Raw genomic sequence first — 18,065 nt, forward strand, 5'->3', positions numbered from 1 at the left:
TTCCAAACTCTCTCTGATACATTTGTGTTGCCTGAGCCTTTGTTATTTTTTTCTTGAGACCAGAGCAGTTTCAAGCTGACACCATTAATGGTGTTATAGCTTTGGGGTTTACTCTACAAATCTCCATGGATTGGCTACTCAAATTCTATCTTCATAGCAGTGCTTCCTGCCTTGAGTCTGGCTGGCCCTACTAGCTATTGGCTTCCTCAGCCAACCCCAAATTATAATCAGTCCGGGTCAAGTTTGTCTTCCATCTATTGATTCAGGCTACAGTCACTCTAAACAGCCCTAACATCCTGTCCTAGGCTGTTAGCACGCTGCAGCACATTTGGTCCCTAATAACATAAGCCCTTACACAAAATGCCCAGAGGCCGAGCACTGCCAGAGCAGACTAAATCAGATGATCTGCTCAAGATGTGACTGTTTCCACCGCCGAGAGACGGTTAGGGTGAGCATCCGTCCTGTTAGCCCAGGAAACCTGTCCTTCCCAGCTTCACATTCCGCATACCTCAACAGTTATACTTTTGTTGGGGGGGGGCGGATTTTGTTATTAGCACATGTTAATTATACAAAATAAGAGGACTCGTGATAGCATTTTCAGCCAATGCACACAAGTTCGTGCATTTAGGCTTTGACTTGGGGGTGTTTAGTTTTAGGAAACTAAAAAGGGTCTTCTACATTGTCCTCATTTCTAAAGTATTTTTTAATTTATCTAAAGCCTCAAAAAACTTGAAAGTAGCTATGCTGCTGATAGACCTTTGTACTGTGGTAAGTATTACTTTGCCTATGTTGAGGGCTCTGCCCACCTTAAGGGATTTCAGTGGCTGCAAATAGCAAATCTAGTGGTCCACCCTCGCCAGCTTTGTGTTCTTGACTGTTGTCTTCATCACGGTTACTTTTGCTGTGCTGAAATATCATGGCCCAAAGTAAAGTGGGTAGGAAAGGGTTTATTTTGCTGATACTTCCACGTCATTGCTCATCATTGGAAGAGTTAGGGCAGGATCTCAAACAGGGCAGGGGCTGATGCAAGGAGGAGTGCTGCTTACAGACTTACTCCTCATGGCTTGCTCAACATGCTTTGTTATAGAACCCAGGACCACCAGACTATGTAGGCACCATTTACAATGAGCTGGATCCTCTCCCATCAATAGCTAACTTAAAAAATACTCCACAGGCTTGCTTACAGCCTGAACTTACGGAGGCCTTTTCTCAGTTGAGGTTCCCTCCTGTCAAATGCCTGTAACCTATGTCAAGTTGACAAAAACTAGCCAGCACAACTATTGTGCTTATTGTCCAATGAGGAATTATGGGGGGAAAAAAACCCATGAGTGGACACGAACTGAAAAGGAAGATGTCTGTGTTGTCTGTATCGAGAGGCAATGTTTTATCTCTTTCCTTTATCTGATCTCTCTTGTTTCCTTGGTTGGTTGGTTGAATAGATAGATGGTGAGATAAGTGGGTAGCTGGGTTTTTGTTGTTTGCTTCACACAGGGTATCATTAGCTAACCCAGGCTGGCCTCAAACTGAAAGTACTCCTGCTTGAGCCTCCTACATGCTGAAACCAGAGGCCTGCACCGCTATGTCCATCTGCCAGCTCTGTATCAAATCAAAGAACTCATAAAAATTTCCGTGGACAGACAGGAGAGCTGATCACCATGCCTGGCCTTCTCCGCTTATTATCACCAAAAGAGCTTCAAGGGAGTGAATGAATGGACGAGGGAAGGTTTTGTGATTAAGATCATTTTAAGGAAATATTTGGAAATTCAGTTTCATCATATCCCAGAATAAACTCACCTGTTTCTTTCTTTTTTTTTTTTAATGCTGACCATTTTTTTCTCAATTTACAGATAAAATTTGGTTTAATCCTCACATCTGATACGCGGCTGCTTATCAACAAGCCCTTTCTATCAAAAGAGGAGAGGAAAAAAATAATAGGATGTAGACGTCGCCTTTGGAGCTCTCCCTCGATGGTCTTACTGTATAATATTTAGGATTTAATTGGAAGCATTGTTTTAAGCTCAGCATTTCATTTTTGAAAGTTTTTTTCCCTCATAAGTACTAAATCACGAGGATTTTTTTTTTTCTTTTCTTTGTTCATGTAGCACATTGGCTCAATTTTCTTTAACCTAGCAATTAAGTGCTCCGCACGGATGGCCGCTCTCGTCTCCTCTGCCTTATGTCCCTGATGTGAAAAGTCAGTGACCTCCTTGTCTGTATCTGTTGGTTGTGGCTGAGCACGGGGTGCAGTGTCCCTGCTTGCTCGTGAGCCATCATGGCTGCTACATGCTTTCTCTTTCCCCCCTTTTTTTTTTAAGCTCAATTTTCAAAGTAAAATTTTTTTCAAACCCCTTTTCTAGCTTATGAAAGTGTTTTTTTAACTAGCATGAAAAGGCCTGTAACTTTCAGGAAATTGACGTATGATTGTAAGTTGTAAGAAAAAACAAATAGCGAGGGAATGGCAGAGTTGGTTAAAGTACTTGCTTTATAAGCATGAGGACCTGAGTTCAATTCCCAACACCCCACAAAAAGCCAGGATCAGCAGCATGCACCTTTAATCTCAGCAGTGGGGAGGTATAGACAAGAACGGCCCTGAGGGCGGCCAGCCAATCCTAATAGTCTAGCCTAATTGAGAGCTTCAGTCAAATGATAGTCTTTGTATCAAAGGAGGTGATTGTGTTCATAAGATTTACATTTGCTGTTGTTCCCCAGCCTTCATACACACGTTTCCACCCGTACAGGAATACACATGTGCATACATATTCTAAAAAGACAGAATTGTGATTTATAAAGGAAAAATGTAAATATAAGTGATAGAAATTAGAATAGGAAATTAAGAGTAACTTTACCTTATTTTTTTACAGTTCACTATAACTCATAATGTATCATGATTTTAATCTGTCTTTGCTCTTTTGTTTATATGGTTTTATGAGTTAAATGTCTCGCTGCTTCACAGAATAGCCACCAAAAACCATTTAAAAAAGAAAATATTTTTGTACGTTTGTGTTTGAAGGTTTATCCTTCATGGTGGGAAAAGCAATAGTTGGGGGAACTTGAGATAGCTCTTTCTGTCCACAGACAGGATTCAGAGAGAACAAAATGGTTTTTCTGGTTTTATTCAATCTTGGGACCACATTCATGGTATGACACACATTGACAGTAAGACTTCCTTCCTCAATTAAGTCCTCTGAAAACACCCTCCCGTGCTCACAGGACTCTCGGGTGTGCTCAGAGGTACTGAATGGGTTGTGTAGACAGTGATACATCCCAGGTGCAACCTTTAACAACTCAACTTGAGACTCAGACATACTTTACTCTGTAACACTCTATCCCTGGCCCCTGGAAAGGCCCATGGTCATCTCACAATGAAAAATGCTTTGTTTAAAAGCAGCAGTACAAAATCGTCTGAGACTTAAGGCAGTCTCTCTTTTCTTCATTTTTTATTGGTTATTTTATTTATTGACATTTCAAATGTTATCCCCTTTCCCAGTTTCCCCACCACAAACTCCATATCCCCTCCCCACTCCCCATGCCTCTATGAGGGTACTCCCCCACCTGCACAACCAATCCTGCCTCAGTGCCATAGCATTCCCCTACCCTGGGTCATTGTGCCTCCACGGGACCAAAGGGCTCCCCTCCCAGTGATTCCGGATAAGGCCATCCTCTGCTACATATGCAGCTGGAGCCATGGATCCCCCCATGTCTTCTCTTTGGTTCCTGGTTTAGTCCCTGGGAGCTTTGGGGGACCTAGTTCGTTGCTATTGTTGTTTTCCTTAAGGCAATCTTCTAACCATCAGCCTCTCTAAACTCAAAATTCCATCTTATATACCATATTACATACCTCCAATATACATTAACATAGAGCAAATGTTTCCATTCCAAAGAGGAGGAATGGAATAATGGCAAGGAAAGACTGGTCGGTCAAACAAGACCAAAACCCAGAAGAAAGAAAACCAGGAAACCCTATGGGTTTCTAGGGTTTGTGGTGCCATCATTCCAAGATCCAGAAGATTTAAAGAACCCTGCTTCTCCAGTTCTTTGCAAACTTCAGCCAGCCCAGGTACCCTCACCTTTTGGCTTGTTCCACACAAAGCCAATTGGTATTGTCAACAGATGGCCAATAGTGTTGGCAACGCCAACATCCTGACACCTCCTTTACAGCTTAGGTTTTACCTTCACAGATCTATGCCATGGTCTCTCCAATCCTCCTGATAAAGAATCCAACCCTGCCAAATGCTGCGGGCCACAGCCACTTTGGGGGACTTTGAAGTAAGACTTAATTACCCAGAAATCCTTGCATTTTGCATGACTACAAAACAGCCACCATGTGAGAAGTACTGCTAAGTTCTGCTGTCAGCTCAAGAATAACCTCGCGTCTCTGCCCTAGCTGCAGTGGCCTCTGTGTATTTGGTGGCTGAACATGGGGGAAGGACTTTCCAAGGCAGTTCTTTTTCAGCAGAGAAGCCCTTTCGCAATGTTCTCAGTTCAAGATTTCTCCTACAGAATTAATTCTACAATTTCCAACTTTGGATGATGGGGTCTTGCCCTCAGAAAACCTTTCCCATAGTCTCCGGGAAACACATGAAGTTTCTTAGATATGCTAATCTCTTTAATATTTTTAAGATCTTTCTGCCCTTTCCCCGCTGTAAATCTGGATACGTGTACTAAGAAATAATCACACCGCAAGCCTGTGTGCTATGCTATCTTGACATTTTCTCCACAGAACAATTCAGTCCATTGTCCGTGAGCTCCAGGCTCACCCAAAATTTCAGGACACAAGAACACTGTGGCCACATTCTTTCCTGAATATAACGCAAATCTCCCCAAGTCTAGTTCCCAAGAGAATCCGTGGTCCTTTCTACAGCACCGTGAGCTGAGCCTCCTCTGTCCATATCTTTCCCACAGAGACTCATTAGCCTTTGCTTAGAGCACTGCAGTGCTTATCTATCCGAACCCTCCGAAGTCTCCCATAGCCCTCCCTCCATCCAGTTTGAACAGACTACAAGCCACATGATCAGGTTTATTATAGATAGCACTGCCCCCACTCCTCAATATCAGTTTTCTCTACTAGTTACGGAACTCATTGCTATGACACACCCCCCCCAAAATTATCTGCAAGTACAACATAGAATAGGGGAACTTATTTGGGCTCTCAGTTTGAAGGCAGAATCTGTCATGTTGAGGACGTCAAGGCAGCAGAAACATAAGGTGGCTGGTCACACTGCATCCAGAGTCAGTGCTCATTTTTTCTTCTGTTCTCCTTTTTCTTCAATCTGGGACCCCACCCAGTGGATTGATCCCACCCGTATTCATCAAGATTATTTCTCCTCAACCAAATTTCTCTGGAAACACCGCCAGAGGCATGTCCCAGGATGTGTTTCCTAAATGATTCTAACCCTAGTCAGGTTGACAATGAAGATGAACCATCTGAGCTTTCTATAACTCAGGACAAGGTCTTAGATGGCAATTTTATTTTGCCATGGACAATAGAATTCCTAGAATGAGATAAAAAAAAAATAACCTGGCTGGAATATGCGTATTAACTAGACAAGCAGCCTTTAAAAATGTAAAATACATACAATATAGAAAAACAAAGACATATTAAAGAATCAAATATAAGATCTAAACGAAGTAAAACTCCTAGAAGAAAACTAAGAAAAAAAATCTTCTTGACATTGGCCTGGCAATGATTTTATGGGATTTGACACTCACAGTACAGCAACAAAACTAAAATAAAACACACAGGACCACATCAGTCTTCACCAGTTCTGCACAGCAGAGGGAACACTCAACTAAGCTGAAGTAACAGGGCATAGAAATTATTTCCAACTATTTGCAACTATGTAACTGCATGATGACTCTTCTCTCTGACCACATGTATGATGGCATTTCCATAAGCTGTTGTTGCTTGGTAGTGTTGTGGCTTTCTTCTCTGTGTAAGGACACTTGGTGACTGTATCTTATGAGGAACTAATATCCAAAACAGTGACTTCATACAACTCAGTGATGAAAGATAACCCATTCTGAAAATGGGCAAACAACCTCAATGGGTCTCTTTTTGCAAAGAAGACATACAAGTAGCCAAAAACTATATGAAAAGGCTCTACTATTTCTCATCGCATAGAACACAAATCAAACCCATGGTGAGATCACCTCAGATTTATGAAAACAACTGTTATAAGAAAAATAAGTCAAGAGATTACTAGTGGTGTCAAGTATGTAAAGAAAGGGGAGCCCTTCTACACTGTTGGTGAAAATATAAACTGGGATGACCATCATGAGAAATAGTATGGAGATCCCTTTAAAAATTAAAAATACAGTGGTCCTAAGATAAAGTAGTCCAATTTCTGGGCATATATCCAAGGACATGCCATAAGACCTAAGGGATGTCTGCAATCTCACTTTGATAACAGCATGATTCACAGGAACAAACATGTAGCCTGTGTTCCTCAGTAGATGAAGAACTAAAGATGTGGCACACATATGCAGTGAACTCGTACATTATCCTAAACAGAACATACCCAGAAAGGCTCTGCACTCCCATGTAGAACATAGGATAATTGAACTTCTTAACAGGACTAGAGAGCAGAGTGGTAGTTACCAGCACCTGGTAAGGAAGAAGAAAGCAAATAACATATACCACATACAAAATTTTAGCTAAAAGATGGCCCACACCTTTAAAACTAGTACTCAGGAGGGAGAGGCAGGAAAAGTTGGGGACCAGTCTTGTCTACAGAATGAGTTCTAGGACAGCTAGCCCTACACAGAGAAACCCTGGACAGGGGGAGGAAAAGGGAGAGAGGGGGGAAGCATTTTGGAAGATTACTGTACTATATAGAATGGTGACTATAGTAAATTACAGTGTGTGAGTATATCTCAAGGATTCTCACCACAAATACACACACACACACACACACACACACACACACACAAAAACGTAAAATCATTGGAGATGCTCTGGATTTGTTGGTTGGCCCGATTGTCGTAGTCATTTCACAATCTGTTCAGGAAGCAGCACTCTAATACATCTCAAATATATGAGAGTTTTATTTGTCAACAGTATATCAGTTAAGGCTGAAAAGGGCTTCTGGGGAAACAGGCTACAAACAGTAGTCAATTTATTGACAGATAACAAAACAAAAGGTGGGATTTGAAGTTTTTACATATATTTTCATCCCCACACTCCCAGCCCATCTCCTTTTCCAATCTTCATTGTGTTCACGCAGCAACAGACCATTTCTCTCTAAGCTTCTAGAGTCATAAGTGAATTCCTCTCATTCTCTTCTCTACCATATTAAGAAAGAAAAAGAAAAAAATTGGTTTTTTGCAACGGATTCTAGACTCACTTTTCTTTATTTCCAATCATTGGCATCATTAATAGTTAACTATACTTTTTGTTTTAATCCCATAAGATTTAACTGGAAAAATATAGAGTTTGTATATTGTGATGAAAGTAGATGTTTTGGGGGCTCAGCACACTTCCTTGGCCAATGGTTTGCAGTTCCAGTTGACAGTAAGGACAACCATAGACAGAGATCAGCGCACTGCTCTGTAAAGGACAATGTAGTCTCTTCCTCAACTACTCACATCTGACATGGTGGTGCACACAGCCACAGACACTTTACAAACAAAGGTAGTCTACTATAGTTTAATAAAACTTTATTTGCAAAAAATAATCAGTGGTCTAGTCATAGCCTGTGGTTTTTTGAATTACCAAACTTTACTCTGGATAAACAATGTACAAATGCTAACAATGAATGCAGACTTTTCCCAAAACACTCATACAGGGGTTTCTCTTGAGGCAAAACGTAAAGTCTATAGGTCGTGTGCCTTTTTCACTTTATTATCCTTTCTACTTTATAGTTTTTAAATTTTCTCTCAAAAACTCTCTCAAGCACTTATTCCCTTCGAAACCATGTCTTGTCTGAATTTGACAATCTAATAAAGGACTACTGATAATCACTTTACTGACTTTGCCATCTCTTCTCGGCAATCCAGGCCCTGGAAAGTCACTGCAGAGTGAACGGAGGCTACTCAGGCCTACGAGATGTTTACATTGCCCATGAGAGTTATGATGATGTCCAGCAAAGTTTCTTCCTGGCAGAGACACTGAAGTAAGTAAATAGAATTATTCTCCAAGTGTGTGGCTGAGGCCCCCAAGGAGGTCTTCTCTACAGATGTCTTTAGGATATACATGTTCATACTATATCAAACGTGACTGATGTGTGCAGGAGCCATTCCAGTTTAGGTGTGTTACCAGCGTCATCTCTGTGCAGGTATTTGTAGTCATTGCTGAGGCAGATGGCCTGGGAATACTCAGCGTGGTTCTCATAGTCTGGCACCCACATGTGAGTGATGCCATGTTAAGGTCTGTGGGTGTTAGAACTGCAGTCCATGGTTCTCTACAGGATGCACAGAGACATGCATGTGTCTCTGTGGCACGGTTTCTTGTGCCTCATATTCTGTTGTTCTTTCCTCCCTCAAGGTATTTGTACTTGATATTTTCTGATGATGACCTTCTTCCACTCGAACACTGGATCTTCAACACCGAGGCTCATCCTTTCCCTATACTCCGTGAACAGAAGAAGGAAATTGATGTCAAAGAGAAATGAAAGACATTTTCTATTTTACTCTGCTTTGTTCCCTCACTGCATACCTTAATAATTCCTTTTCTGGTAATCAGGCATATAATGAACTCTTATTGATTGGGAAAAGTCTATGATTATCCCTAAGTTCTAAAATTGTTTTGCAGTCCTTTATGTTTAGTATCATAAGCCTACGTGGACCTCAGTTCCCTGTTTCATTATTCAGCTAGTAGATCCACGGATTCTGCTTGTCTTTCTTTTTCTCAAGGAATCTATTGTTTCTGAAATTCACGAAGTCGAGACATCATTTTCATAATAGAACCGTCTACCAGTGACCTCTTGATTATGATTTGATTTGACTGCAAAACTTCTTCCTCCTCTATGAGGAGATGCTGTCTGCTTTGAGCTGTAATGTTTTGCCATGTTGCAAAAAGCCATAATAATAAATTAAGTATTAAAAATAAGGTTTTTTTTTTCATTTTCAAGTTCATGTTAATATGGTTTGTCTGTCCACTAGAGACAGTTCTTACAACTGTGACAGCCTCATAGCAGGTCTATCATTATTTGATAGAATGTCTTCTAAAGTCCTCCACTGTCATTGCGATTCAGATGAGAAAGTCGTCCCAGAAGAGCCGGCGACACTGGCCTCATCTCATCACAAGTGCAGTATCTTTTTATTGGGTGATTATGTTCATGTTTCCTCACTTTGAATTTTGTTCTCTGCTTTTGCTCTAATGCCCTGTGTCATCTCTGTATCACATACTGCTTAATTTCTCTCATCGTCCACAGCACAGCAAGGGGAGCTCCTGAGTTATGCAGAATGCCTGGCTACCTAATTAGTTTTGAAAGGGAAAAGACTTAACTTGTAATGTGCCATGTCTTCCTTTTAACTGAATCCATTCCAAAATCTGGTCTCTAAAAAGAGAGTGAGAATTCCATATGACAAGCTTATGGACCTGCGTTTCCTCCTTGGTTCTCTTTAAGCAAAGGATGCATTGTACTTGGTTCAGACCTGAAAAGGGCTCCTCCCAGGCGAGGTTCATCATTGCACTTCAGTTTGTGAGAGGGAGCTTTTATTTTACCCAGTGAAAGAAACATTTCTGATTTATCTATTCCTGTTCAGCTAGAGGAGAAAAAAAAAAAAAAAAAGATCTAATTAGCTCTTAAGGACACAGTGTATTAAATGTGCTTATGTTCAGCATAAAGATCTTAACTTACAAATAATTTATAGGGATGGACCCACTCTCTCATAATTTGATCTGCAGCAGATAAAAATGATTGTATGATTCTTTTAAACCTTATTTTGAAATATGAATGATTTCCCTAAGGACAAATGCTGAGGTAGCCTGCGTTACCATGCCTGTTCTTCATATGAAAGATCAAATATGATTTCATAGGTACCAAAAGACCAAGACAATAACCACCTCAATTTCAACCTGCTATGGTCAATAACAACAACAAAAACTAATAATACAAACCCATGGATTAGGCTAAAGTATTTTCAAAATTTCTAATTTTATCAATTTCATATTGTACAACCTACTTTTTGAGACATTTATTTTCTTAAATCTGAGTAGACAATACTTTTACCTATTTCAGTTTTGGGGATGGTTTCAAAAGATGATACTTAGGATCATTACCTTGTGCGACCTGGTTGTTTCCAGTACTGTACATCAGAACACATCAAAATAAAACAGTAAAGTTAGTAAATGAAAAAGATCGTGCAGTATATCATTATGACTATATTAACGCATCTCTGTGATCCAGAGAAACTTCTGCCTATAATGTACTTAATCTCTGGAGGTCATGAACCTGTGACATCATTTTAATGAAACTCAGTAGAACAGTCTGCCTTACCTCTTCATTACAACTTGATTTGACTGTAAAACTTTTCCCTCCACGAGGAAGAACAAGTAAAAAACAAATCCTTCTTTCCCCTAGAGCTCAGAGGTAAAAATCTTAAAATTTGCTGCCAACATTTGGTCATCTGTTATTTTGATTATAATTTTCACTGTCCTTAGATTAGCTATGTAATTCATGTTCTTTGCATTTCGATTTGAAGGACCATACACAGCTGGTGAGTATTTCTGCAGCAGGTGGGCTTTGAAAGTCAGGTCCTGTGTACCTACTACACTGTAATGTAGCTTTTCTCTTCCAGGATAAGCAGGGAAGAAGCTGAACCACAGATTGCTCTGCCACTGGCAAGCATTGTTTTCAGTTTTAAAACTTGGGCTTTTTTTTTTTACATGCCAGATCTCAGAACACCAAAAATTTAAACAAGATAAGAGATTAATTTTATAGTAATGTAACTGATTAAGCTTATATTTTGTGTTCATTTTAAACAATGGAAGTCTCCAAGCAGATACCAACTCACTCATGTTCAACAAAACTGTGCAGTTTGAGTTACATGTATAGTCCGCATCCTTAAAGATGAATGGTCAAAGTAGCACCCAATTTTGTGTTTACAAAACCTGTTTTGGTATACTTTGTGCAGTTAATATTATACATACAAGTTATATGCCAATTTGTAGAACTCAGTGACTTCTCTATCATGTGTATGATCCATTTTTACGTTGATTGGTTTTCATTTGTTCATAAACGCATTCTGTTGTTTCCAACTTTATATAAATCTCTGATGTTATGGAAAACATAATAGACTGACACATAATTTTTAAAAATTATATTTGTAAAATTTCTCTATTGTGAATAAAGTCTTTTAATATATCTCCTCCCGCGTCTTATCACTGTGACTTTCAAGGTCCTCTGTATGTATAGATGGATGAGGGTAGATAGTTGCAAATGGAAATAAACAAATTCTACTAACAATTACACATCTTGAAAAGGAAACATTTCCCGTGAAAAACTTCTCATTGAAAATAAGTTTGCATTCACAGCCTGTGGCTGATTGGGTTCCCTTGCCAGGAATCTCACCTAAGTTCAGTACCAGGGCATGCCAGGTAGAGGTACGAAACCAATGTCCAAAAAGGCACAGAAAGTGTGATGTGTGTTCTTCAGTTTGTGACCTAAAAAAGATCAGACTAGCCCCCACAGAATTCACCCTAAGACCATAAAATGGCATTGAATTGTGTTCATTATAGGCTAAATTCATAATTGACCTTAAATTCGGGGGGACAGAATTGGAGTCTCAAAAAGGCTGCATAGAAAGGAGAATTAGCTGTTCGTGGACAAGCCTGGGTTTGGAAGCCTATGTTCTATTTTTCTCGGATAATGTGCCCACCGTTCTTGTTACCTGGAACTCTTCACTACTTATATAACTCATTCGTCATCTGCATGTTTCTACTCAGCACTCAGCTTATCAAACTAGAATTCTCATCAGCCTTCATCTCTTACTCTATCTTATTCTCTAAAAACCTACTATATGTTCCTGTGACTGGGTTTCATGGTCCCTGCCTTATACAGAAAAAAAATTAATATAATAATATAATTAATATAATTTTGGATCTCATCAACCACAATTGTATATCTAACATAGTCAATGGAAGCCTTTTGAGTTCATTTATTTGTAGCACACACAGCATAAGCTCTTCTTAGTTCTATGGTGGCCAATTTATTAAAATATGCTGTAAACATGACTTTTATTTATGCCAATTGTCAGCCATCCACACAGAAATGGCATCTTGGCAATACATCTCCCTTCTGATAATGATATGGATGCAGTAGCTTGCAAGTTAATAACAGTAAATAAGATCAATCTTTTCAATTAGGCATAGAGTTTAGATGTCTAAATGTCATTCTAGCTTCCTAGATTCTTGAAATTAAGTGTCAGTGTCTTAGGGATTTGTTGCTGTGAAGAGACTAAGGTAACTCATATAAAGGAAAACATTTAATTGGGGCTGGATTGCAGTTTCAGAGGTTTAGTCCATTATCATGATGGCAGGAAGAATGACAGAGTCCAGCCAAACTTGGTGCTGGAAGAGCCAAGAGTTCTACATCTTGATCCAAAGGCAGCCAGGAGAAGAGTCTGGATCACATTCGCCAGACTTGAACATATATATGAGACCACATAGCCCCATCTCCACAGTGACACACTTCCTCTAACAAGGGTACACCTCCCCCAATAAGGCCTCCTAATAGTGCCACTTTCCATGGGCCAAATATATTCAAACCACCACATACAGGAAACCTTATTGGAACTCCTTAACTGACTTAATTGTCCAAAGGTCAGTATCCACTTTTCCCAAGTTCACTCTATCCACATGATCCAATATGTAAGTTATAATTTTCAAGAAATATTTGCCATAGATTCACTGTACTTTTAAAGTATCAGAACAACATGATAGTTTAGGCAGAGCTTCATCCAACTTCGTTATTTTCAAGATGACTTAAGGGGGGGGGGTCCATTATCAGGAACTATTTTCTACTCTATTCTGTGCTACCAGACTTAAAGGACTGATGAGATTTTATGCTAAAGAGGAAAACAACAGATGAGCATCCAATCAACTGTACCAAAGTAAAGGTGGTCATTCACAAGCTATGTCTATCAAGATGTGGGCTACAGTTCATCTAGAGTTGAACCTCATGGAAAATCCAGTCTTCTCTCACGTTTAACAATATTACAATGTCCCAGAATATACCGTATTATCCCTTTGCATACAAGCACTGAGAATCCAAGTATGGAAAGCCAAAGAGGGCCAGAAAAGCTGAGGAATTTGTGATTTATGATAAGCACATAGTCCTGCTGCTTGACACTTGGTTAGAATTTGATGATCCTGATCAGTTTGGAAACATTCATTTTTATTTTTTTTTTTACAAAAGTATTTCCAAGCAATGAATGGTACATCTAAATCTTTTAAACGGAACCACGCTGGACTTTTAAACGTAATTCTTCTTAGGGGAATCTGTATAAAGTATTAGCCCCAGTTACCCCTGGTTTTATTAAGTGATCATTTTGTTAGCTCTCTTCTCCAATGGCTGCTTCTAAAGTCATTTCTCGAATTGTTTTTCCATTCCTGATTTTTAACATGACTCACTTTCACAGAGTCCACGGGACTCCTGAGTTAGCTCTGCATAGCATTGTATATGGAGTATTCCTGGGTATGAACACAGAAAGCACCTTTATTTCATGCCTCTCCACCTTTCCCAGTTCTTTCACATTCATTTCAAGACTGGTCATCAACATTTCATTGGCGTGCTTCATTTTGATCACTCTTAATCCCCTTAAAACATGTCCTTACTTACTGAATAAATGAACTTAAATCTCAGTCACAGATCCACTTAATTCCACAGTGAATGCAAATTAGCATAGAACATTTGAAAACAATGATAGATGTATAACTTTTTAAAAACCTTTTCCACATACTGTGAGATATTTTGTCCTTAGGCTATGAGTACATATTAATTCTCAAGTCTACAAAGAGAGACATAAAATATACTGTGCTGCAAATAGCATTTTCCAAAATGACTGGCACCTGGGAGTTTTGTTTTGTTTCTAAACTCATAGGAGAAACAAACGCACATGCACTCGCAGAGTCTGACGGATCTTTATTCTTGCTCTTGCAGTCAGTCCTTGGAAGTCTGTGGAAAAGAGGAAAGGGTGACTTGGAATCACCATTTGGAGCCAGCTTCTTGGGGAAGGCAGGTTCCAGTTCAAAGATGGCACAGCTCTGGTTGGTTGTAATTCAAGGGCGCATTTAGTATGTGGCCAAAGGAGAAACAAACTAATTCTTTATTTCCTGTGCAAACTTCTTAACATACATCTTAGTAGCACCTCGGCATCCTGTTACATGAACCGTAAGAACATTTTAGTTCTAGTATCTTCCCTTTCCATCTTCTATTTGCTAACTTGAAGACTTTGTCATATACAATCTTTGCCAGGAGGTGCAATATATATACTAATATATATATATATATATATTAGTATATATACTAATATATATATTAGTATATATTATATATATATATATATATATATATATATATATATATATATATATATATATATATAAGCCTCTGTGTGTGTGTGTGTGTTCCCTGTAATCCCTTTTCTGTGTGTAATATAGTATAAAAGGGAGAGAAAGTAGTTACACTGGGGCAATGAGAAACAAATTTCACAAGTAATCAAAACAACCCAGTTCCACACTGAGATCCATTCTAAACTGACTGTGTGACTTGGAATGAGCATTTCGAGTGTTCAACTCTTCATTTCTTTGCCTGGAAAATAAAGCTGTGGTGAGCCAGGTGCAGCTGCTAGACTGGGTACTTACACAAGAAACAGCACACACGCAGCACATCTACTTTGTGCCAGAGGCTGCTATCCCCGAAATACAAGCTATCATAGAATAGGACTTGGGGAAAAGACAGCATCTTCAACAAAAGTAGTGCCAATCAAAGTGGAGAGCTACATATACCAGAATGAATCCTGACTCTCATCTCTCCTTCCGCACAGAGCTCGATTCCATGTGGATCAAAGACCTCAACATAGGTCAAACAATTACACATCTTGACCAGATATGTTGTCGTGACACTACTGATATCCTGAATTACACACCCAATAACCTGACTCTGATAGAGGTAAAAGTAGGCCATACATTTAAACTCCTTTACACAGGACAGGGCTTTCTCAACAAGAATTGCTAATGTTGGCATTAAGACCAACAACTAACAAATGGGATATCTTGAAAGTAAAAGGCTTCTTTAGAATGAAGGATACCCTCTTTTGATTGAAGGGGCAGCCTAAAGAACTTAGGGATAATTTATCAGTTACCTATATGACAGAGTTGGTATCTAGAATATATAAATAACTAAAAAAAAAATCTATATGGCAAGAAGACAAATACTTCAGCTGAAAGTTGGAGGATGGAACTAAACAGTTCTCAAAATAATGAAATATAAATGACTGAGAAATACTCTTTAAAATTTCCAACATCCTCAGTCATCAGGCAAATAGAAATTAAAACTACTTTGAAATTTCATCTTACCCCAATCAGAAGAGCTAAGAGCAATAAATAAAACAAATGACAACAAACGTTGGTGTGGATGTGGACAAAGGGGAACATTGCTCACTGTTGTTAGGAGCACAAAACCTTCTAACAATGTAGAAGTTCTTCAAGTTAGGAGTAGATCTACCACATGATCCAGTTATAGGCATATACCCAAAGGACTCTATCATAATAAAGAGATACTTGCTCACCCATGCCCATGGCTGTTTTATACACAACAGCTAGCAAACTCCCAGTCTTTTATCTAATACATTAGATGTCCATCAGCAAATGCATTGATATGAAAATGTGGGACATCTACACATTGGAAAATTATTCATGTGTTAAGAAATTGAAATTATAAAACTCACAGGCAAATGGATGGTATGGAAAATAGTCTTTCTGAGTGAAGTAATCAGTACCCAGAAAAATAAATGCCACGTGTTCTATATCATCTGCAGATGCTACATTTGGATGTTTAGATGTGTGTGTGTGTGTGTGTGTGTTTAAATTGAGGTACTTATAGAAGTCAAGAAATTAGTAATGAAGGAAGCCTTCAATTGGTTACTTGATAGAAAGTGGTCAAAACTGAAATCAAAAGCACAAAAATAGACTCAGGAGATTATATTTATATATTTATGCACACATATGTATAAATGTAGCAATAATAATCAAAAAGGACTATGGCTGCTGGATAATGGGGGCACACGGAAGGAGTCAGAGGGGAATTGGAAAGGAATTGGAGGAAAGGGAGAAAGTGATGTAATTACACTGTAATTAAAAATGTGTATAAAAAAGAACCTAGGCATTAAGGTGGCAGATAAGATTTTAAGGCAAGTGCCTTTTCGTGAAGGGAAAGAAGGAGTGGGGGGGGGAGTGGGGGGGAGGACCAGGAGGCAAGAGAGAGGGGAAACTGCAGCCAGGATGTAATATATGAGAGAGGAATAAAAAATAGAAAGAGTCCAAGTCAAGAAACATAGGACATAGATGCTGTGAAGGAGAGAGGGAGAAGAGTGGAGCAGGGAGCTGTAAATGAAGGGCAGAATTTGAGGTAGACTAGACAGTGGCGTATGAAGAGGGATAACTAGTGTTGAATAACTTTAAGGAAGATATGTAAAAACCTACTACTGCAGAAATATACACATATTTAAATGAAGTTACCATTTAAAGAAGGTAATGCCTTTCCTAGTCACAGACAGCATCAGATGTGGGCTACCTCTTTTCAAATTGTTGGTCAATGTCGCCCCACAGACAGCCCAAGTGTTACAGGCTATTGTCAATGCTCCAGCTGCCCGCCAAAACTTGATAGTAAGACTCTGTTGCTGATGACACCATATACTTGAGTCACAGGACTTGGAGAGAGCAAAATTATAACAACCTGGAAGCTTCATCCTTACTAGGTAGGTTTCATCGTGGTCAAAGGTTCAATGCACTAGATTCTGTACACCCCAGGTCTTTAAAGTGGTCCAAATTGTGGACGGGGTATAAAAAGCAGCTCAGAATGCTTAGCTATGTCTCCATACCATGCCCCATGGGAAAGCTGAAAGATCACTGGTAGAGAACAAACAATCTATTGAGTCCCAGAGAGAGCAAGAGGGTGCAGGAAGAGGGAGTTCATGGCAAGCAGTCATGGAGCTTTGGGGTAATCTGAGTGGAGAGGGAATGGAGAAAGAATCTCAGGTAGCCTAGTATGCCTCCTTTCCAAGTTTAAATCATGCACTGTTCTCAGTTGTATAATGTAGTCTTGCATGGCCCAGCTCCATCTGTATTTAGTCCTTCCAGGCAAGTACTACTGTATTTACGTTTTACTCTGTGCCCATTTGTCCTTCATGTAGGAGGCCCCATGATGATTGGAAGAGTGAAAAAACAATTGTTGAGAAATAAAAAGAAAATCCCAATCTTTTGTCCAAAATACAGACATAATTTTTATCTAAACCAGCCCTACAATAGGACACAGCTCTAGTAAGTATCTACTAATGCATTATTTCAGGCTGAAATATCGAATAAACCTATGTTTACATTAACTATAAGACGCCTAATTATGATCTTTCAATGGAGGAAAAGTTCATTAACTTAACCAAAAATAGGAGAGTTTTCCCCTCTTTTTGTGTGTTCTAAGCATATCAGCTATCATGAGGAAGACCTTCAGGATCCCAAACTGGTGTAATTGAACATGGACTCCACATGGTTGCAAACACGCATCAGACACCCTCTACTACACTGGAGTCTAGCTTGCTTATTGGATGCTCAACCATTATGACAATGAGCAAGACTAGTCGTGCCTTGTGGAGGGTTTGAAGAACAACATCAGTGATGTAAATAACAAATGTCTTCTATAAAGTGATTGCAACCTTTCTGTAATCCTCTCTGGTAATGGGCCAAAGAATTCCAGCAATGAAGGATAGCCATTAATAATTATGTTGTTACATTTTTTTTCAAACAAGTTCAGCTTCCTTTTCCCAAGCTAGTCTTTCTTCAGCCATTCTAACTGGTGACACAAATGAATTATTACAATTTCCCCCTAAGCCACCTTATCTTCTTGTCA

At 39.3% G+C, this 18,065-nt stretch overlaps 1 protein-coding gene across 2 annotated transcripts in view; it reads left to right on the forward strand.

The window, feature by feature from the left end:
* The window catches only part of Man1a1 (mannosidase alpha class 1A member 1), a 173,489-nt gene extending 162,179 nt beyond the window's left edge, over nucleotides 1-11,310 (forward strand). For both annotated transcript variants that reach the window (XM_034524436.2, XM_034524437.2), the window contains exons 12-13: nucleotides 7,996-8,111; nucleotides 8,483-11,310. In XM_034524436.2, the coding sequence (XP_034380327.1) occupies nucleotides 7,996-8,111; nucleotides 8,483-8,609 (243 nt within the window). In that variant the 3' untranslated portion in view covers nucleotides 8,610-11,310. The remainder of the gene's footprint in view (nucleotides 1-7,995; nucleotides 8,112-8,482) is intronic.
* The last annotated feature ends 6,755 nt before the right edge of the window (nucleotides 11,311-18,065 follow it).

This window comes from Arvicanthis niloticus, chromosome 20, assembly GCF_011762505.2.
Source record: "Arvicanthis niloticus isolate mArvNil1 chromosome 20, mArvNil1.pat.X, whole genome shotgun sequence".
Lineage (NCBI taxonomy): Eukaryota > Metazoa > Chordata > Mammalia > Rodentia > Muridae > Arvicanthis > Arvicanthis niloticus.